Genomic DNA, 22865 nt, shown 5'->3' with positions numbered 1-22865 from the left:
TTAATTATTAAAAAAAAATAGAGATATTTTCTAAAAATCAACAACTTTATGATATCAAAAGTTTTTCTTATTAACATTAATTTTAGAAAATGGATTCAAGTGTATAAGAAAATTTCATATTTTTGCTATACAATAATTTCATTATTTGTAAATGTTTCTTCAAGCTTTGTATAAAAAAACGTAGTTTTGTTACGTTTCATTACATTTTTTTTCCGGTTAAAACGTTGAAAACAGATTAATTATTTTAAACTTCAACACGATTCAAAATATAAACTAGAATCACATTCTATAAAGCAAATACTGAAGTTTATGTTTCACTTCATTTAGAATGAGCATTGATTCGAATACAGAGAGATGCGACTGAGCACGAGTGTTATACCAAAAATAAAGCACGTATTTCTAGGTCAGACCACAACAGATCATTACATATTCACGTTACATATTTAAAATAGCTCCGCGAAACTCGCGCCTCCGTTTTTATCTATGCCAAAAGAAAAATTCGCAGCTGCTTCGACATTATTGTCCTCTGATAATTTACTTTAATTACAAATCAAAATGACACAGTTTTAAATACAATTATTACCATTTACACCTGAAGAATATTTTGGTTCATGAACTATTTAGTAGAAAAAACCTCCTAACTAATTCAATTAATCTTCTAATATAATTGCTACCATTCATACCTGAAGAAACGATAATCAATTTGGTAAAAAACATTAAAAACGTTTCTACTACTATTTTTTTAGAATATGTCATTCTGTAATGCCGTTAGAAATCAATTAATAAACACTAGTTTCTGAAAGATTTTCTTCTGAAATTCTTTCAAAATATTCTCAAATATCAATTTTACAATTAAATTATCACTTTGATTGCTATTCCGTACTTAAGGCTGTTAAAAATCAATTTATAAATATGATTTTTTCACAAGAATTTGCTTCTAAAATTCTTTAAAAATATTCTTAAATATCAATCTTGGATTCAACTAACAAAAATAATAATTTTAATACAAATATAAACAAATCAATTTAGCAATTTTTTGTTAATAAACTATTTACAGCAAGAATCGTATAAGTATTGCAATTATGTAATATATGACCTTATTACATTCATTGAAAAGTTGTTTCTAATTGCAACTAAACTCTGGTATCTAAATTTACAAGAATAATGAATGAGTTTTGAACGCAGACGTAAAACATTCTAGGTAATTGGAGAAAAAAAAAGAACTAAAACTGGTTGGAATTTTTCTTCTTTTCGCGATTCGTTGTATATTTATGCAGTTTGCATGTACGCAAACGAAAACATTTTGCTCTGGTTGATGCATAACGGAATGGATCTATTTTTGATGCACGTACAGTCAGAAAGCCCCGACGAACTTTGTTATTGTTTGTTCAAAATGCACGCAGATTTGTTGGTTGGTTGAAACCAACGGATTCACCTCCGTTTAACCTCACATATTTTGATAAGGAGATGACGTGATATTTATAAGTGAATAATAATATTAGATCTTAATAGTTCTACATTTTGTTATAAACAATTTCAACAATTTGTACCAAAAAATATTAATAATAACTTTAAATGAAATCGATAATTTTGGTATTTAAATCTTTGTCTAAAATAAAAATAGTTGATATTAGTATTTCGAATCAGATTTGTTTTAGTTACAAGTTTTAGTTGTTTTAGTTAGTCAGATTTAGTTTAGTTAGTTTAGTTTGTTAAGTATTTCCATCTTTGTAATAATCAGTAATTATTTAAATTTTTATATGAGATTACTCATGTGTTGTAAGTTGACGAAATTGCAGTATTTTTATTCAAATTTAAATATTTTTTAGAAAACAAAATTTTTTATAGTCAATAAATAACTAAGAATGAGTTCAATTGAAAGTGGGTCAAAACTATACTTTATATAGTACAACTATCCAAATATTGTTAACCTAACCTTAAGTAGTTTCGAAATCTGATCTTGAAAATGTATACGAAAGACACACGTCTCCACAGATAAGACTAATATTAAGTACACAGTCAATACGATAAGACGTATATGCGTTTTTATCCTGTAGTGAATAACAATGTGCATTCAAGCTTTATTTATTTATTGCACTTATCAAACAATTGCTCTAACGTCAGAAATTTTTGTCTCGTCTCATATATAAATTTATTTTTTTTCTCGCTCATTTCTGGTCTATTTCGAAACGCAATTTACTTTGCTATTCTATTTATATACTAAAATATAGAGAACGAACGTCACAGACATTTTTAACGTACCGAACTTACATTATATTTACAAGCAAAAGACATACTTTCAGTACATTTGGCTTCTCTCAATTATCCTTTCAACGTGTTAGAAAACCTTTTTATCTTATTTCCTCAATATCTTATTACGATTTAACTTACATAAACAATATTGACAGACTAAAGACAATAATTGACATTAAAAGCAATTTTTTTCGTATTTTTTTAATAGAAATTTACAGAATCATTGACCCCCAAAATTATTTTTATTTTCATATTTTAAAAATATTTAAGTTTTATGATTTTTTTAACAATTCAATTGTATTATATAATACAATTATGCTTTCATGTCATTTTGTCCTATGATGTAATAACCTTTATATATATAAACACATTGGTTTGGTTGTATAGTGCTCAAATTCAATTTGGTAACCATGGTGATGCATTATCAAAGCGTATCATCATATTGTCATGACAATGCAATTAATATATGATTTCGCGTTTCGTGCATTCAAATTGAATGTTGAATAATCGGGATTACGAAATTGCGTGCTTCCAATTTAGCTATTTTCATGCTTTTTCGATACATAATTTTACAAGCGTAACCATAAAAAAATAACGATTTTATACGTTTACAATATTTCTTTTTAATTAGATATTAATAATTGAAATTGAAAATTTTTATTAAACAAACATTTGAACTAAATTAGAATTAAATAAAATTAGTTATTTGAATTTTTTGTTTAAATTTTTTCATTTTATAAACTAAAATTTAAATAAGTTTAGAAATTTGATGTAATAATATGTAAATCGTTTGAGCATATATTTTTTATTTCTAAATTAATAAACAGACAATTAAGATTATGTAATCGTTAAGTATATTAATTATTAAAATTAAAATTAAGCAACGAAAACATCGATAGAAACTTTGTAATCTTATCCTTAATTAGATGGCATTCGTTAAATTCCATTGACAATAACAAAAATTATGTTCTTATTACATTTTACATCCTGTATTGTTATTAAGTAATAAATCATAATGTAAAAAAAAACAACATTTTTTTAAATATTTAAATTTTCAATATTTTGGACAAAAAAAATGAAATTGCGTTATTTTCAATTTCTTTAATTATCAACTAGTAATGAGCATTTTTTTTTATTACACATAACTAGTTCTGAGAATCTATACATTTTTTGTATACACGCATACATTTTCTTAATTATTAATTCATTAGTTTATTAATTAGCTTAATTTTGCTAATTTGTAACGTATATTTTTAATTATAAAGTAAGAAGTTAATTTATGATGAAAATGTACAATGAAGTTAATGTAGTCTTTGAGTCATTAAATTTTAATGTAAACCTAATTAATATAACAAATACACCTATCCTTTTTAAATATAAAACCGTGTAAAAACCGCATAGGAACCGTGTAAAAGCGAAAACGTGTAAACAAAGTACCGTGTGAAACGAGGGATAAGTTCATTTTTAGAATAAAAAAACTCTGAAAACTGTATTCGTTTTTATGTTGTCTAAAGATGATTTTATAATCCTTTTTAGATCATTCGTTTTTGTAAAATTGTTGATCATTGTTGAACTTATTGTGTATAGTTAAGCTCTAGTAGTAGAGAAATTGCAATTAACAATGTGATAAATTTGCGTTAGTTTACAATCTAATCCGAACAATGTTTATCGAATTATTACCTAACAATAACAAAAAAAAACTATGGCAATTACGAGCGTTATCGATTCACAAGGTCAACGTTGCTGCTGTTGCTGCTGCAATATCGACATGCGTATTATTGATTCGTGCGATTTGCGCGCAAAACGTTGTTTTTTTGTCAGTATTCATTAAATAATACGCAAGGAGAGCGTGCGTGAAGCCGGCGTTGCGTAACCGCCGCATCGACATTACCGCATGCGCTGCAACCGGTCCAAGGTCAAAGCAAACCCGAAAAAAAAATATAAACAAATATGGAATTATCAAATATGATATTCAGATGAAATCGTTATGGAATTAACTGCAAATATGTTTAATTAATTTTCTTTAATTAAACGTGGATTAGCAATGACTATTATCAATCCACTTAATCTATTATGTTTATGTGTCATAGCAATAAGTTTGTTGTCAATTGATGTTACGTAACCTATTGATTCTCTCTTAATCCATTTTGTTTATGTGTCTGAGCAACAATCTTATTGTCAAGTGAAGTTACGTAACTTATTGATTCTCTCTTAATCCATTTTGTATATGTGTCTGAGCAACAATCTTATTGTCAAGTGAAGTTACGTAACCTATTGATTCAGTCTTAATCCATTTTCTTGATGTATCTTTGTAATAAGTTTGTTGTCAATTGATGTTATGTAACCTCCTATCGTTTTAATTCGTTTTGACTATGTGTCCTAGCAACGATCTTGTTTTTAATTGATGTTACGTAACCTATTTCTCCCTTAATCCATTTTGCGTATGTATCTTAGCAACAAGTTTATTATCAATTGATGTTACGTAATTATTGACTCTCCTATCCTCTTAATCCATTTTGTTTATATATCCTAGAAATGATCTTGGTGTCAATTGATGTTACGTAATCTATTGATTCTCTCATAATCCATTTTGTTTATGTGTCTGAGCAACAATCTTATTGTCAAGTGAAGTTACGTATTAATTCAGTTTTGTTGATGTTACGTAACCTATTGACGATCCTTTAATCAATTTTGGTTATATGTATCTTAGCAATAAGTTTGTTGTTAATCCATTTAATCTATGTGTCTTAGCATCGATCTTGTTGTCAATGGATCTTACATAACCCTTACATAACAGATTCTCTCTTAATGCATTTTGTTTATGTATCTTAGCAACAAGTTTATTGTCAATTGATGTTACGTAATCCATTGATTCTCTTAATCCATTTTGTTCATATGTTTCTTAGCAATAAGTTTGTTGTCAATTGATGTTACGTAACCTATTGGTTATCTCATCCTCTCAATCCGTTTTGATTAAGTGTATTAGAAATGATCTTGTTCTCAATTGATGTTACGTAACCTAATTAATTCTTTCTTAATCCATTTTGTTTATATGTGTCATAGCAATAAGTTTGTTGTCAATTGATATTACGTAACCTATTGATTGTCTCGTAATCAATTTTATTGTCAACTGATGTTACGTGATCATTGATTATCCAATCTTAATCCGTTTTCGTTTCCGTTGCGAATTTATACCGATTTGAACTTTGATGCGCCGTCTATAATTGGGGTTTGATGCGTTGCCAAGATTCAAACCTCTCTCACTGATCCCAAGGATCAGTTTGTTAAGCTAACCCACGAAGGACGTTCTGTTTTTATAATCACCATAAAAACCAATTGAGATTTATGCAATTTTCGATTATTTTTTTTTTGCACAAACGTGATCGGATTTTAAAGTATCAAGAATGATTTCTCTGTGTTTTAAGGTTCAATGATCTTTTCGAAGTACCAATGGGTGTGTGTGTGTGATTCTGTTGCATGTTCGTAAATTGAATGGGTCGAAAAATCGTGCGAGGTCGAATGGGAAAAAAATGTTAATTCCGTTGGCATTCCCGTTTTCAGTAAATTCGATTTAAAGAATATACGAGAATTGCATTGATACAAAAGTATATATTTGGTATAAAAAATAGTTTTTTTTTGAGAAATTCGATAATTTTAAATGAAATTTTGATTTATAAAAAAAAATTATCAAACTAATTCAACAACGTTTTCATTTAATCTTTTTAATTAATAATTAACAAAATTATAATAGGACCTTTTTAGGACGTTAATTGAGGACAAATTTAATTTGATAAAATTACGATGTAAATTAATTATTGAAAAATTAATTTAATATTTTTGTTTACATTTTTTAACTAAAACAAAGTTTCCAAATCACTTCCAATGAATCACTGTAAATTACCATAAATTAAAGATGTTTTTGTATGGAAAATTACTTAAATCTTTTCAAACATGAAAAAATATGGAATATTCTCAGAAATTCTTAAAAAAAAACAAGTTTTCAGCAATTTCAATTTGTTGAATGTTAATAAGAAAGTATTCAAGAAAATATTAATTGTCATTACGTAATTGTAATTGTATCAAAAAAAAATAAGCTCAATTGAAGACACTTTTTGTTGTAATTATAAAGTATATAAAAAGTTTGAGTTATTATGTAGAATTGATAAAAAAAATTGTATTAAAAAAAATTACAAAAATTTAAATATGTAGAAGAAATCCTAAATTTTATGTGTTTTACAGTTTTCAAGTTATTACGTAAAATTATAATTTTTTTTATTACATTAGTGTTTAAAGGAATGAAAAAGAAAAATTTGAAATATTTTTTGAAAAAATTATATAAAGTTTGACAGCTTATTATATGAGAACGATGAACACTACAGATCTGACTGTGGGCTCTTTGGAAAGCGCATAGTTTTATCTTTAATTTGAAATAATTAGCTTAATTATAAAAGAAAATACAATAGTTTTTAGAAGAGATTGTTTCATTATACCAATGCATACATTTGACTAATGTGTACAAAATATAAAGATATGTTTTTTATTTGAAATAAGCAATAAATAAAGATTGCGAATATTCAGTTACATACATAAATTCCAAAAAAAGAAGAAAAGGCATAGTTTTATCTTTAATTTGATGAAGTAATTAGCTTAATTATATAAGAAAATACAATGTTTTTGAAGAGATTGCTTCATTATATAGAATGTGGATGTTAGTTATTGCATTAGTTAAAAAATAGACAAAAAATAGAAATATATTCAGTAAAAACTCTAAAGTTTGACAGCTTATTACATGAGAACGGTGAAGACTACAATAATTACAGAATGCTCATTGGAAAGGTCAAAGTTTTATCTTCAATTTGCATATGTGATCATCTAATTAGCTTAATTATATAAGAAAATACAATAGATTTTAGAATTCTACCAATGCACACATTTGACTGATATGTACATAAAATAGAGATAGGTTTTTCAGTTGAAATAAGGTAACAAAAATAAATAAAGATTGTGGATGTTGAAGTTAAACTAGGGACGAAATGAGTTCTTTTATGCGTTCAATTTTAAGATGGAAAGCGTCCTTTTTATAGCAAGAACATGCGGAAGGAAACCTTTTATGTGTGTGTGTATAAAAATAAAGAGGAACAGAGGGAATGAAAAGGGGGTTTCCTCTCGAGGGGCGACGTACAAATGCGACGTACTTTCAGCAACCACCCCTTCGGATGTTCTGATTCCAAACACAGTTGCACCCTTGAAACGGTCAAGGTTTCTCTCATGCGACACCCTTCCGGCTTATTCCCAACCTCCCCAGTAAACCGACGGTAACTGCGCAGATCTTTAAAGCTCGTTACCACTAATACTATTTATGGAAAATAAAATAAACTAGAGAACTAGGACGAAACAAACAATACGTTACACTCTGCGTAGTATAATAGCCAATTAATACATGACTCACGTACTGTACGTAAATCCCAGATTTCATGAAGGAGGAGGTGAAACAGCAGTATAATTGAATACGACGAGGATATTATTAAAGGTCAACAGTTTCAATTGCGAATATAAAAGTTTAATGCGTACTTGTATATGAATCAAATGGAAAAAAATACGTATTTTTTTTTGATATTGAACGTGTGTAGTATTTGGGTTGCATCATCGTCGACGAGATTAATTCATGTCAGAATCTTGGGTGAAGCATAAACATGCGATAATTCTGAATCACCGGGAATGCGATTTGATGCTGTTCCAACAGAAACATTTTAATTGAATCGAGTCGAGTAAAAAAGGATGAAACTTCTTAGAGTTTTTTCCAAGAAACATGATTTCTGTATAATCATAGTCGAAAAATAATCCCAAAACGTTATAATAAACATTGAATTATTGATTGCAACACAATAATTACTAAATTCGTTTAGTAGTAATTATGTAATAATTGTAGTATTTCTTTCTTTATTTATTTACTAATTTGGGTCAAAATTGAAAACATATTAAATGTTGATGTTAAAATCAATTAGTTGTAAAAAAATATTATAATATTAGTTTAAAAAAAATCATAATTAGCTTAATTAAAATTTATGGTAAAATCTCTTTAATTATAATTTAATTTATTAAATTATTAAATGTAACAAAGAAACAATACATCTGATGTTAAAATTACTGAAAAATTAATGAGATAAAATAATTATTTTACAATTTTTTAATAATATAAAGTTAATTAGCTTGTGATTCTTATGTGTTTTTAGTTAAATTTATTTAATTCTATAAATTTCAACATGATTTCTCTTTTTATTAGCAGATAAAAGTCAAAGTTTTGACCTTATTGTATAAAAAGGAAAAGAATCAACTGATGATACTTATGAATATTCTTCATTTATTTGATTTTAGAAATTTTCAAATAGAATTTTCTATATGGGGAAAGTACAATAATAAGTTTTATGTTTAAGTTTGATTTTTGTTTGCCTTTTTGCAAAATTTATTAAATTGAAATTTTTAATTTCTTAGAAAAAATATTTAAAATTTCTCTTTTTTATTTCATAATTAAATAATTAATATATAAAAAAAAAACAAGAAAAATTACTGAAAACTTATGAAATATTTATGATTTTTTTTTACATGTTTATTATTCAAATTATTTACTTAAAAATCTAAATAAAAAATGGCATTACAGAATTTCCTTGAAAAATTAATAATTAAATTGTATTTTTTTTTGTAAGAAATTTCTGTAATTTTATGTGAATGATATTTTTTTATAAATCAGAAAATTTAATTTAATTTCTGAGAAATTTCAATTTCAAATTTTCATATTTTATAAAAGCAATACAATAAAATATGTGAAGAATCTAAATAATTAAAAATGTCTCTATTTTATTTCATTATTAAATGAATAATTAATATATAAGAAAAATACAGAAAAAAATACTGAAAACTTATGAAATATTTATAATTTTTTTTACATCTGTATTAATTAAGTATTTCTAAGAAAATTTAACAATTAAATTGAAAAAATTCGTATATTTTTTGTAAGAAATTTCCAGTGAGTTTTATGGATTTTATGTGAATAATAACACATTTTTTTTTAAATTTAATAAATCAGAAATTTTCATTGTTTGGTGTGATGTCATCCGTTTGCTGCAGGGTCATGACGTAATGATTATTTCCAGCTTAATAAGTTGACGCGCAGCTGCAACAAACACAGGGAATAAGTAATTTTACCCCAGCAACGATGACGACGACAACGAAAAATAATTACACTTTGAAAACAACCCCGGAAAATGGATCTAACTTTAATTCCATCCAGACCGGTGCTCTTCATTGCGTGTAAATTTAATTAGCCTCATCCTCTCACGCTCAATTCTATAACTTTCGTGTCTTCCGCACTTAAAATATCTTCGTTATATATCAAATTATGTAATTTTTTTATATTACTAAAGTTTCGTTAATTTGATAATTAGTAGTAATTATAAAGTTTATAGAAAGAACAAAAATATAAGTAATTAACAATTATTATTCCATTAAAGAAATTATAGAAAATATAGTTAATACCTTCTCAATAACACCACAAATTATATGTTTTCTTCTTCAGATAATCAAAATTTTGTTAATTTCTTAATTACCAGTAATTATACAAATATTAAAAAGTATATTTAATAACTTATTATATCATGCTTAGTTTTTGATTAAAATTGACAAATTTTAAAAAATAAATAAAAATGGAATTGACAATTATTGTTCTATAAATAAATTGTATATAAATATGTGATATTAAATTATAATTAAAAGTGATTATTATTGAACTTTTTTTATTTTAATTATCGTTCTATAAATAATACTTGATAAATCATTATAAATACGGAAAAATATTTTTTTTTATAAATTATTTATAAAGAATATTTATTTATTGGTTGGTGATTTTTGAAAAAAAAAGTACAAAAAACATTACGCTTTACTTGATAAGTAACGTTTGGAATATGTGTATTTGGTTACTTGAAAGTACTATAATATGAATACCAAGATAAATATTATGACTATATATAGTTCTTTGTAAAATATAATGACTATATTTGAATGTCAAAGTAATTTGGCAATTTGTAGAAACATTCAAACTTTATTGTCAATTTTAAAGAAATTAAATATAATGACTATATTTAGTTCTTTGTGAAAACTTGTGAATGTCAAACTAATTTGGCAACTTGTACAAACTTTCAAGCTTTATTGTTAATGTTAAAAAGTTAAATATTATGACTATAGTTAGTTATTTGGCAACTTGTCCTAACTATCAAGGTTTATTGTCAATGTTAAACAAATTAAATATTATGACTATATTAAGTTCATTGTGAAAACTTGTGAAAGTCAAAGTTATATACAACTTGTACAAACTTTCTAACTTTATTGTCAATGTTAAACAAGTTAAATATTATGACTATATTAAGTTCATTGTGAATACTTGTGAAAGTCAAAGTAGTTTGACAAATTGTGCCAACTTTCTAACTTTATTGTCAATGTTAAACATGTTAAATAGTTGTGACTATATTAAGTTCTTTGTGAATACTTGTGAAAGTCAAAGTAGTTTGACAAATTGTACCAACTTTCTAACTTTATTGTCAATGTTAAACATGTTAAATATTTTGACTATATTAAGTTCATTGTGAATACTTGTGAATGTCAAAGTAGTTTGACAAATTGTATCAACTTTCAAACTTTATTGTAAATGTTAAACAAGTTAAATATTATGAGTATATCAAATTCCTTGTGAACAATTGTGAAAATCAAAGTAGTTTGACAAATTGTACAAACTTTCAAGCTTTATTGTTAAACAAATTAAATATTAAGACTATGAAAACTTGTGCAAATTGTCTTTATTGTCAATTTTCATGAAAATTTAAGGAGAAATCCCATTAAATCAAATGAAATTATTAAATCGATTCTATATTTAGATTGAATTACAAATCGTCGCATTTACAGTTTCAATTAATTAATTTTACGTTTCAAAAATAATTCTCAGAATGTACAATTGATGTGCATGTTATTCTCTAAATAAAATTTCTGACTCATCCAAGTAATTGAAGTGATTGAATGAGTTGGTATAAATTCTATCGATTCTCAGTTAATATTTATTTGATTTTCATTGGGAGACAATAAAAAACATGTATAAACATAAACATTGAACATCAGAGCCATGTGACAGCTATCAAAGTTCAAAATTGATTATAAATCAGATCGGAAGTAGCATGTAACCATAGCAACAAGAGTAATAATAAACAATACTCTTGTTGTTATGGTTTCGTAGTCGTTTGAGAGGCTCGCACTTGGGGTCTAGGGAATTCCACCGGCCGAAAATACAGCTCTTGATTCTATTTTAAAAATATCTCTCTCTCTGTGCTTCTCCGTGAAACTGGTTTTCGGTACGAGAGAAACATTTCCACTTTAGGTGTGAAGAGGAGAGAAACTCAATTCTCTCTGAAATACCTATAAAACAAAATGCTTTGACCTACCTCTAATTATAATTACAAAAGAGCTTAATCTTATACTTTTATGTAGAAATTGAAGAATTACAAGTTTTATCCTAATAATACCTTAAATTTGATGGTCCAAACACTTTTATTTTATAGATATTAACGTTTTTTTTTTTGTAATAATGCAATTAAAGCTATAATTCCAATAGTTAAAGTGGCATAACTTTCCTGTAGCATCTAAATTTTCTTGAGAATAAGTAAATGTGAAAATCTCAAATTTGATCAGTAAATTTCATGTCTAGTTCACGAATTTAACAGTTTCATAAATGGATGAGAAAACAAGAGCTGAGCTGAGATGTTCGTGCATTGAGGTCGAATTGATGGGATAGTTGTGTGTGGTGCAGATATCGATTCGCGTGACAGCAATAACCGAAATGGATTACGTAATGTGTCGCATTAAGACAATGGCATTTTACATAATATGGCCTTCGTGCGCGTGCAAAATGAAGACCATCCACGTAACTTCACCGGATTCCGTCTGCACACGACAACGTCCAATTAGTTTGGAAACCGATAATCAATTCGTTCGAAGGTGAACCCTGTCATTATCCAATCGAAAACCTGAAATTATTCAATCAAAAACCTGAAATTATCCACAGAATCTGATGCAGATTGAATTCATAATTAGGAATTCATTCGTTCATCTCTTTCATGCTGCAGGGGATCAAGCCAACCCCGAAATTATCCAATTGAAAACCTGAAATAATTTTATCAAAAACCTGAAATTATCCACAGAATCGAATTTCTTTGATGCTGCAGGTATTCAGGAGAACCCCGAAATTATCCAATGGAAAACCTGAAATGATTCAATTGAAACCGTGAAATTATTCTATCAAAAACTATGAATTTGATCAATTAATCAATCGAAAACGCTGAAATTATTCAATTGGAAATTACACAGAATCTGATGCATATTGAATTGACAAATAGGAATTAATTCGTTCATTTCTTGATGCTGCAGGTGATCAGATGAAGAAAAACAGTTCGTGCAAACATTGCCTTTCAACTGCTTCACCAACGAATGATGGTGAGGAGTACTCAGCTAGGACTCCCCCCCATTATTATTTGTACTTAGATATTGCTTCAACTGTAAATTGGATTTTACTATTTCTCTTTAATACAATGTTTTATTTGTTTGTTGCAGCTCTGGTATTTCAAGAAAATTTGCTGAAGACAATGATTCAGATTGAGAACACGTTTTTCGAGCTTGGAAGGACGTGCAAGAGGAACTGCCTCATCATCTGCGATCGCGGCGCGATGGATGCCTCAGCTTTTATCTCGAAGGATAAATGGGAGAAGATCAAGCGCGACAACGGTTGGAACGATGTCGAGCTGAGGGACAACAGATACAATCAGATCATCCACATGGTCTCGGCGGCAAACGGAGCAGAGGAATTCTATACGACCGAAGTGAGTAAACATATTTTTGCATTATGAAATTTCAACAGAAACTTATAATTGTGGAAAGAGAGAACCCAAATGCATAAACTTTGATAGGCAAAAACTTAATTTACGTTTCAACATTGTAAGATATTTACTTTTACACTTACTTTGCATCAATTTCCTAACTAAATCTTCTTGTCTTTTGTCTATGACAACAATATTCATGCAGTATTTATCCATAATTCTTCATTGGTAGATGTATCAAACTTACTAGGTTTTGACTTGATCAAAACAGTGATACTATTATTCTTCTTCATTTATTGATCTTCAAGATTGAAACTGAAATATAAAACATTGATTACTTAATGGTAAACTTTTCCTATGTGTGTTTTCAGGATCATTCGTGTCGTTCAGAAGGAGTCGAACTTGCGAAGGAGCTGGATCACAACGCTGCGACAGCCTGGGTCGGTCATCCGTACTACGATGTGATCGACAATTCAACAGATTTCGAAGGAAAGATGCGTAGAATGGTCGGCTCCGTATGTCAGAAGATGGGTCTGGACACAGGCGATCGTCTCCTCAAGAACTCCAGAAAACTCAAGTTCCTGGTCAACGGTCCTCTGCCCGCCGACGAGAAGTTCCCGCGCTTCCAAGACTTCGAGGTGGTCCACACGTATCTCCAATCGAACTCCCCCAACCAGGTCAGGCTACGGAAAAGGGGCCAAAAAGGTGAGAAAAGAAAAGTATTACAAGTTCGCTACATCTGAGATTGAGAAAAAAGTTTCATATTTTTTCTTCTCCTAATTATGATTTCTGTTTTCTTTCAATAATCAATGTTATTTCGGCCATAGATATTGTTAATTTTTAAAACTATGTTTGTATTATTATTATTATAATTATTATGGTATGAATCTATATCTTATATTTATATTGTTTCGTTTTATGAAATAGCGTTTACGTTCATTTTACGTATTTAAATTATGATTTATTTTCGTTTTTTTTTTTTTTTCAATATGTACGTTTGTTAAAATATACTTGGATATTACCTTTGAGTTTGTAAATACATTGGGAACACGAAGTGCATGGATTTATTTCGACTAAAATCTCCATCGTCTCTTACTAACCCAAAACACATATCACCTGGGGTATCGAAATCATCTGATCCATTGTACTTGAATTGAAACTAAACGAAATGCGTTTCAGGATATTTCAGCTATATCCACACGATGCGGCGTCAGAGGCAGGCCGGAGGTCAGGTGATCGAGGTTAAGACGCAGATCACCCACAGGGATTACATCAATCTGTTAGCGCAGAAGGATAAATCGCATCTCACCATTTACAAGAAGCGCAGATGCTTCCTCGTCAACAATCAGTATTTCCAGTTGGACATCTACGAGGAGCCGACGCATCCCAGGTGCAAAGGTCTGATGCTCCTCGAGACGTATTCAGCGTTGGATGAGGTCACGCTGAGGAAATGCCTTCCGGGATTCCTGAACATCGTCAAGGAGGTGACCGGCAATTCGGACTTCTCCATGTACAATCTGTCGTTGCGCGAGGACTGGAAAACATCAAAAAAGTATTGGAGATCTGGTAAGGATTTGCTTGCAAGATTTCAACCCTAACTTACACTTCAACTCTCCGCAGATGCTGATCAGCAACAACAACAGCAACAGCAGCAACAACAACCAGAGCCAAGGACTAACGGTCTTCCGAACGGTTTAGAAGTCTACAAACTCCTAAGCGAGAACAAGCCGCACATCAACGGCTCCGCCGGTCTTCTGAAATGCTGAACCGTCACAAAAACCATTCGGCAACTTTATAGATGATACAGAACATCCTAACTCTATTTTTGTACAGTTTTAAATTTTGATCAGCAAACAACAGCAGCAAACAATTAATAACTGAATATCGGAAGAAACGTTGCCTAATCCCAAAGGTACACATCTTATTATTAATAATAATAATATTAATTAATATTTAAACTAAATTAGATTCCATTAATAACTGTTAGCGAGTTTTTAAACATCGGACGAACCTTAGCTAGTTTCTTCAGAGTATTAACGTAGCTGTGTATAAATACAAAGACACACACACATGAAACACCCCATCAATACTATTTAGTCGTTGTTTAGTTCTACCGTTTCTTTTGTTTTTTTCCACCCTTTTAGCGTCTCTTAGGATTTATTTATTTAGAAAATGACCTGGAGTTAAAACGAAACTTGCTTCAAATTTACTTCTTTTTTTTTTGTTCTTTGGTGTCACCACAAAACTTACTATATATACTTCCGACCTCAACCTGCGGTCAGAGCAAATTGTTACCTTCCAAAATAGGAAAGAAGAATTATATTTAAATAATTAATTGTGATTAAAAAAAAACAAATATATATATATGAAAAAAAAAAAATTAATAATTATAATAAATATATGTACTTAATGATAAATAATATTACGAAACTGAAAAATTAATTAATTATGAGGAAATCAACAGCAGCAACAAAAGATGAAGTTGAAAAAATACACTTATCATGTTATTATATTCTATACTGTATTTACTCTTTGATTCGTTATTATTTTCGCGAGAAAATTTTTGATGTAAGAATAAACAAAAAAAAAAAGAAACACTAATTATTAATAATATTGTGGGACTATATTTACAAAACGTCGCGTTTACACTGAAGACACGGAAAATGATTTAAAAAAAAAAGGGGAATAAAAAAAAATATGAGATGATGATGATGAACGTGAATGTGAACCATATTTATATTTTTGTAATCAGGACGAGTTTTGTTGGCATGGGAAGATGAAAATATATTTTATTGTAAAAAAAAGTAATAATAACATAATAATTGAAGGAAAGAAGAAAAAAAAATATCCAAAAAATTTTTTTTTTTTTTTGGGGTTTTTAATTGCGTTTTTAAATAAATAAATTATATTAATAGTTTGATTGATTTTGCCTCGATTTGTTTCTCCACTTTGTTAAATGTTATTATTTTTCTTTTGTGTTTTATGATTGTTGTTACATGTGCATCAAAACAATACCAGGTTTCTATACGTTTTTTTTTTGTTTCTTTCACACTCTTGGACTTTCTGTTAGTTTTGTTAATTTTTAAGTTTTACTATTATTACGTTGTTCTTCGCAATTTCTGTATCAACTCTACTTAACTAAATAAATATGTAAATTAAAAAAAAAAAACAACAATTCTATTGTATTTTTTTTGTTTGTTTGTCTTTTTTAATATCCAATTAAACCTTTAGAAGTATAATTTCATTCGTTTATTACAATATTCGAAAAACATTCTAAATTACTAATGATCTTTTAGTTACGTTTTATTGGCTCCAGATTCTGGTAAATTATACCTTTTCTGTTAATTAATACCTCGAATAGTGCGGATTATCCGTTCTAACTGTTTGAAACCGGACTAATCGAGAAACTTTAAACTTCTACAGCACAAAAAGAAATTTGAATATAATAGAAAAAACGATCAATTATTTATGTTTTACTCAATTAAAATTTAGTTTGTTTCGACATTTTCAAACCATACTATAGTGAATCCAAAGCCGCACTATGCGAGGTATTATTATAACTGTATAAAAATTTGTTAATTTTAAATGTAATTACAAAAATATCTTTCTTATATAATTCTGTTAATTAATTCTAATGTTAAAAAAAACTAAATCAGTTATAAAAGATAATTAGTAATAGATACTACGCATTAATGCAATTATCGTAACAACATCAATACTGGAAATAACTGATATAATGTGACGTAAATCCTATTAATAATACTTCTAATGCTATTATTAATCAAACTATGTTGATTCATAGTAAAAGTGTTGTTAGAATATACAACTAAATTAACAAATTTGAATTAAAGTTAACTTTGCGCCTGTTTGATTTACGCCGATTCACGATAACGCTGATGTGAAATACCGCTTATTAATTGCTGTTTTGTACACTTATATTGAACTAAACCCTATAGTTGGCTAACTGTAAATATAGGTTCATTTTACGCCGATTCAATTTGCGACGGCTTTTGTAGGAACTACTTTTTTCTTTATTGTATATTGTTTTTCTTAAGTGTTTTCAAACCATAATTTTCGCAACTATTTTTAGAAAATTTAACTTTTAATTATTTTCATTTGCAAATACTTCTTGATAACATAATGCTAATAATTTGCTACGTAAATAAGTAGTTAATTACCTGAAAAATACATACTTTTTCCTATTTTGAAGCATACTTTGTAGATTGATTTAAAGCTGTTTTCTTAAGTGTTTTCAAACAATAATGTTCGAAATAATTTTAAAAAAAAATTTCTTTTAATTATTTTCATTTTCAAATACTTCTTGATAACATAATGCAATCAATTGCTACGTAAATAAGTAATTAATTACCTAAAAATACATACTTTTTCCTATTTTGAAGCATACTTTGTATATTCTTTTAAAGGTGTTTTCTTAAGTGTTTTCAAACGATAATTTTCCAAACAATTTTGAGAAAATTTCACTTTAAATTATTTTCATTTCCAAATATTACTTGATGTTAATAATGTTAATTATTTGCGACGTAATTAAGTAGTTAATTACCTAAAATATACATAGTTTTTACTATTTTGAAGCATACTTTGTATATTGATTTAAAAGTCTTTTCAAACGATAATTTTCGAAACAATTTTGAGAAAATTTAACTTTCAATTATTTTCATTTACAAATATTACTTGATGTTAAGAATGTTAATTATTTGCGACGTAATTAAATAGTTAATTACCTAAAAAATTCATAGTTTTTACTATTTTGAAGCATACTTTGTATATTGATTTAAAAGTGTTTTCAAACGATAATTTTCGAAACAATTTTGAGAAAATTTTACTTTTAATTATTTTCATTTGCAAATACTTCTTAATAATATAATGCTAATAATTTGCTACGTAAATAAGTAGCTAATTACCTGAAAAATACATACTTTTTCCTATTTTGAAGCATACTTTGTATATTCTTTTAAAGTTGTTTTCTTAAGTGTTTTCAAACGATAATTTTCGAAACTATTTTTAGAAAATTTTACTTTTAATTATATTCATTTGCAAATACTTCTTGATAACAAAAAGTTAATTACCTAAAAAAATACATACTTTGTCCTATATTGAAGCATACTTTGTAAAACGTTTAAATTTTATATCGTTTTTGGATTTTATCTCAAATATATCAAATACGATCGAAATATTTCCAACGCTACAAATATACTGCAAATCGGAGGAGATAAAGCTTTTTTTATCTTCCTGATAACACATTTTCCAAGAGTTCTTGGTAATCAATCTATTTCGCATATTTGATACCTCAAATAGTTTATTTTTAGTATCTTATTCCAGTATTTTCGTTACCATTTCATACAAATAAAATTTTACAATTGTAACAATTGTTATTAAGTAATGCAATTCTTCTGTTTTTAGATACAATTTCAATTACTTAATACAATAATAAACAAAGTTTTTATTAAATATTATAAGTTTTATTCATATTTTAAAGAATATACTAATTTATTATATTTTCACTTAATTGGATTCATTTGTTTTCGATTTTATTAATAGTTTAACTTAGTTTAGTACATTATTAAGTAGTTTTAGGCATTTATTTAAATATCCAATTAATTTTAATTAGAACATGTTAATTAGACTTATGATATTTGATGATGAATTGTACTAAATACATTATTAGGAATTTATGTAACATGCGGTATCAAAAGCTTAAAGTTGGCGCCATCAAGAAACTAACCTAAAACTATCCTAACCTTAAACACCTTTACCTCTTTATTTGTTATTTTGTAATAATTACAATAACAAACATGTCCCTGGTACCTGATTATGAAGATTCCTCCTCGTCTTCGTCATCTTCACACTCAGAATCCTTGTCAGACGAAGAGATCACGAAAGAAGATGCCGTAAGGTAAAGTAGAGTAGACAACAAACGAAGTAAACAAAAGAGCCCTACAACAACTTTTGTTTTGCACGCATAGTTGATGTTTAGAGACTGTTATCCTATGCAAAAAATCGGTCAGCTTCCATACATTTCAGCTGCACAGAAACCACAACACTTAAGCCAAAGTTGCCGACCCCTGGATTCCTTGGGGCCACAGGAGAATCAGTGAAAGCCACCACTTCAGTATTCACAAACCCCTTCATCGAAGCTGAACAGACAGAGGAGGCCATCCTTGAGAAGCATGTGAAGATGGTCAGCAAGAAAGATAATGTGGTCATCAATGGGAAGAAGGTTTGCTGGAATTACAGGAAGGGAAGATGCAGGTTTGGACACAATTGCAAGTATGCACATGACTCGGATCTGCAGAAGACCAAGGAGGAACTTAGTTTGGAGAATAGGGTGGAGAACACAGTGATCTGCCAGAATCAGGAGCTGACACAGCCCAGCGCACAAGAGCTGCTGCAGATTAAAAATGATTCAACAGCAGCCAACCAGAAGCGAAAGAGACCTGGCCTAACTCAAGGTCTAGTACCTGGAAAGAAAGTAATGAGGAGCTACAAGCAACAACACAATAAAACACAGTAGTCTTATTAATTATAATATATTAATATTATTTATAACGTAATGTAATTTTTACAAAAACTTTTCACATCTTTTGAAAGTAGTGTTTTTTAAAAATGATTATAGCATTAGCAAATTGATAATAAAAACATTAAAAAAGTAACAACTTAAATGGACTGCAGTATTTTGCAAAAATAATAAATTAATAAAAATAAAATTGATTACAACTTAATCAGCGTTTCGTTTCCTTCACGTAAATCACAGCTTTTTAAAATTGTTAAACTATATTCATCATTGGCTTGAGAAATATTAATTCTAGTATTTGGTACAGTCTTCCAGTATTGTCCACAACCTAATCTCAGATCATTATCCCATGTAGTCATTAAGTTTGTCACAATAAAAGTGATGTGGTATTCTTTGGAGATGAATCTCATTATATTTACAGCATGTGTCAGCAATGTATTAGCTCTGTTTCTCTCGATTTGGTAGAATAGGCAAGGCAAAGAATTCAAAACAATGAGTCTGACTTTGAGCTGCTTCAAATTACTCTTAATCTCGTATAGGGCATTGATTAAGTCATGTATGGTCCAGAGTTGTTTGATTAGGAGCTTCTTCAGACTATCTCTTTGCGGGAAAAATTTCAGGTGAGATTGTATCTCATTTTTGGTATCAAGGTAGAAGCAGTTTGAGCAATACTTTTTGAGGTAATTGGAGAGGATGCTCGTACATAGCTTTGTTTTCCCACTGGTTGGGGCCCCACATATCTCGTAGATTTTCCCTGTCAAGAAACCTCCTGCCAATAGAGAATCAAAACTGGTATAGATTTATTAAATTATTCATGATTGTATTAATCAAATTACCTCTCTATTCCTGAAGAGATTGTTGCTGTTTTACTTAATACATCTTTATAGTTTTCCAATGCGTTATAGGAATATGCAGCGTTCTTGTTCAGGATATGTTTTTTAATAGTAATAATGTTCTGAAAGTTGTAAGAAATTAATTTATGATTATTGGATTACAAATTTGTTTCAACTGTTACTTTATAGGTGAGTTTCGTGATGGTAACCAATTGCTTGGAATCCTTCTGAAGGAATTGATGAATGATGTGTACATCTTTGTGAGATAAGTTTAAAAGGATTGTCTTGGTTAGCAGAGGATGCGTTTTGGTGGTAAGGCGGGACATTTTGAAAGCGGAGGAATGTAGGCATCCGAAAGAGCGCGCATCTCGTTTGAATGCTGACTCACTCTCTATTGTGAAGAAAGATTTAACAATAAGAACGTATTCTGTAAAACCTCGGCGCGATACGCATGGAAGAAAGACTTTGTGGTCAATGGTATCTCGGAATCTTAGCAATAAATACAAAACGCAGAACGTAACAATAGAAACCAATTTATGTCGTAACTAGTTCAACAGGTCTTGTGTGAAACAAAGAAATACACGTCGAGATGATGGAAACTAAATGTGAATTTCATCTCTCTACCCTTAAAATCTATATAACTGTAATTGTAAGAAATAACTTTTTTCATGTTAAAGATTTTTATATTGCTTGAAAAATAATATAATGAAACAATTAGAAAAAATCCATTTGATTTCAACATTTTTCAGTAATTTCCCGTTACATTTAATTACTCGATAATTACGTAAGTTAATTAAATCAACAAATATACAAAACTATGTGTTTTCTACTGAAACTACGAACAGATTTGTGGACTTCATAATTAGAACATGTTAATTAGACTTATAATTATACATTAATTAGGTGTTAATTACGCATCTTTTTATAAATGTACCTCAGAAATTAATTAATTACTAAAATTTGATGATTTTACAGATTGCTTTACAATTTTTCAAGAATTTATCAAAAGATTGTATAAGATGTAGATTTCTATTGAAAATATTTTGTCATGAATATTTAAGTTAACGATATTTCTTATAATTACTCATTAATCACGAATCTTAATTAATAATTGAATATGAACAATAAAAATGGATTTATGACACATTCAGCTTTCTTGTATTAACCATTCTTCCTTTAAATCATGAAAATATTATCTGAAAAACTTTCAAACATCCTAAATTTGTTTAAATATGAACGAGTTTTCTATAGTACCTTTTTGGATATAACCATATTTACGTAATAACCGAAAAAAACATATAAAGATGGTTTACATGGAAAATTTGGAACATGTAGCAATTCCTGTGAAATAGATCCTGATGTCTAAATTGATTGTAAAACTATATAAGAAGATAGTTTATGAAACCTACTGAAAAAAATAGTTAACTTGAAATATGTTATAAGTTATATGCGTAACAAGAATTGTTAACTTTAACTAGTTTTCAATGCAACATTATGTGATAAATGTGAAAGAGATGCTGGATGATGTCTGAAATTATATAAGTAGATAATTTTAGGAAAACTGCTGAAGAAATGAGTTTATTTCGAATATGTTATAAGTTATATATGTAACAAGATTTGTTAAACTTTAGTTATTTTTCAATGATGATTTGGAATATGTTACAACTTATCTACACAAGAACTATTGTTAACTTTAGTTAGTTGTTAACACAATATTATGCAATTAATGTTAAGTAGATCTTGAATGATGCCTGAAAATGAACCTGCAACTATATAGTTCAGGAAGACTGCTTTAGCAAATTGTGTTGTAAGTTGTAGATATAACAAACATCGTTAACTATACATAGTTTTTAATACAACATTGTTCAATTAGTGTGAAGGAGTCCTTGAATGATGGCAGAAAAATACATCAGAAACTATATAGTTCAGGAATACTGCTTCAGCAAATTGAAATATATGTTGTAAGTTGTAAATATAACACACATTGTTAACATTATTTAGTTTTTAATACAACTTTGTACAATTGGTGTGAAAGAGATGTTGAATTATTCCTGAAAAAAACATTTGAAACTATATAGTTCAGGAAGACTCCTTTAGCAAATTGTGTAATATATTGTAAGTTGTAGATATAACAAACATTGTTAACATTATTTAGTTTTTAATTCAACTTTTTACAGTTAGTGTGAAAGAGATGTTGAATGATGCCTGAAAAAACATCTGAAACTATATAGTTTAGGAATACTGCTTCAGCAAAATGTAGAATATGTTGTAAGTTGTAGATATAATAAGCATTGTTAACTTTATTTAGTTTTTAATACAACTTTGTACAGTTAATAT

The 22865-nt window shown here is 28.2% G+C and overlaps 3 protein-coding genes across 6 annotated transcripts in view; 2 read left to right on the top strand and 1 right to left on the bottom strand.

Moving 5' to 3' along the window:
• Positions 1 to 15515, top strand: part of LOC108564736 (TRPL translocation defect protein 14) — a 31531-nt gene extending 16016 nt beyond the window's left edge. For 2 of the 3 annotated variants that reach the window (XM_017923846.1, XM_017923847.1), the window contains 4 exons: positions 12901 to 13166; positions 13535 to 13868; positions 14343 to 14729; positions 14784 to 15515. In XM_017923846.1, coding sequence (XP_017779335.1) covers positions 12901 to 13166; positions 13535 to 13868; positions 14343 to 14729; positions 14784 to 14929 — 1133 coding nt within the window. In that variant the 3' untranslated portion in view covers positions 14930 to 15515. Of the gene's footprint in view, positions 1 to 12717; positions 12784 to 12900; positions 13167 to 13534; positions 13869 to 14342; positions 14730 to 14783 lie in introns of all 3 variants that reach the window. The other variant, XM_017923845.1, reaches the window with a different exon arrangement.
• Positions 15516 to 18822: 3307 nt separating this feature from the next.
• LOC108564734 lies at positions 18823 to 19792 on the top strand. The gene is made up of 2 exons (XM_017923840.1): positions 18823 to 19077; positions 19206 to 19792. The coding sequence occupies exons 1-2, from the start codon at positions 18977 to 18979 to the stop codon at positions 19693 to 19695; spliced, it is 591 nt and encodes a 196-aa protein (XP_017779329.1). The 5' UTR covers positions 18823 to 18976; the 3' UTR covers positions 19696 to 19792.
• Positions 19793 to 19848: 56 nt separating this feature from the next.
• Positions 19849 to 21169, bottom strand: LOC108564733 (DNA repair protein RAD51 homolog 4-like). 2 transcript variants are annotated; one of them, XM_017923838.1, is made up of 3 exons: positions 20711 to 21169; positions 20532 to 20650; positions 19849 to 20484 (listed from the first exon to the last, which is right to left on the bottom strand). In XM_017923838.1, exons 1-3 carry the CDS (start codon positions 20852 to 20854, stop codon positions 19893 to 19895), a joined length of 855 nt encoding a protein of 284 aa, XP_017779327.1. In that variant the 5' UTR covers positions 20855 to 21169; the 3' UTR covers positions 19849 to 19892. The 2 variants fall into 2 exon arrangements, with proteins under 2 accessions (XP_017779327.1, XP_017779328.1); XM_017923839.1 differs by having other exon boundaries at positions 20257 to 20464.
• Positions 21170 to 22865: the final 1696 nt, after the last annotated feature.

The sequence above is a fragment of the Nicrophorus vespilloides genome, unplaced genomic scaffold (genome assembly GCF_001412225.1).
Source record: "Nicrophorus vespilloides isolate i.1.1-1 unplaced genomic scaffold, Nicve_v1.0, whole genome shotgun sequence".
Lineage (NCBI taxonomy): Eukaryota > Metazoa > Arthropoda > Insecta > Coleoptera > Silphidae > Nicrophorus > Nicrophorus vespilloides.
This window is presented reverse-complemented; position numbering and strand designations above follow the sequence as displayed.

Bases quoted from the DNA above. Each gene is read 5' to 3' on its own strand.
- LOC108564734 (XM_017923840.1), top strand. From the start codon at position 18,977: ATGTCCCTGGTACCTGATTATGAAGATTCCTCCTCGTCTTCGTCATCT. The intron at 19,078-19,205 runs GTAAAGTAGAGT...CATACATTTCAG, and splicing joins ACGAAAGAAGATGCCGTAAG to CTGCACAGAAACCACAACAC.
- LOC108564733 (XM_017923838.1), bottom strand. From the start codon at position 20,854: ATGTCCCGCCTTACCACCAAAACGCATCCTCTGCTAACCAAGACAATC. The intron at 20,651-20,710 runs GTAACAGTTGAA...TACAACTTTCAG, and splicing joins TCACGAAACTCACCTATAAA to AACATTATTACTATTAAAAA. The intron at 20,485-20,531 runs GTAATTTGATTA...AATCTATACCAG, and splicing joins ATCTCTTCAGGAATAGAGAG to TTTTGATTCTCTATTGGCAG.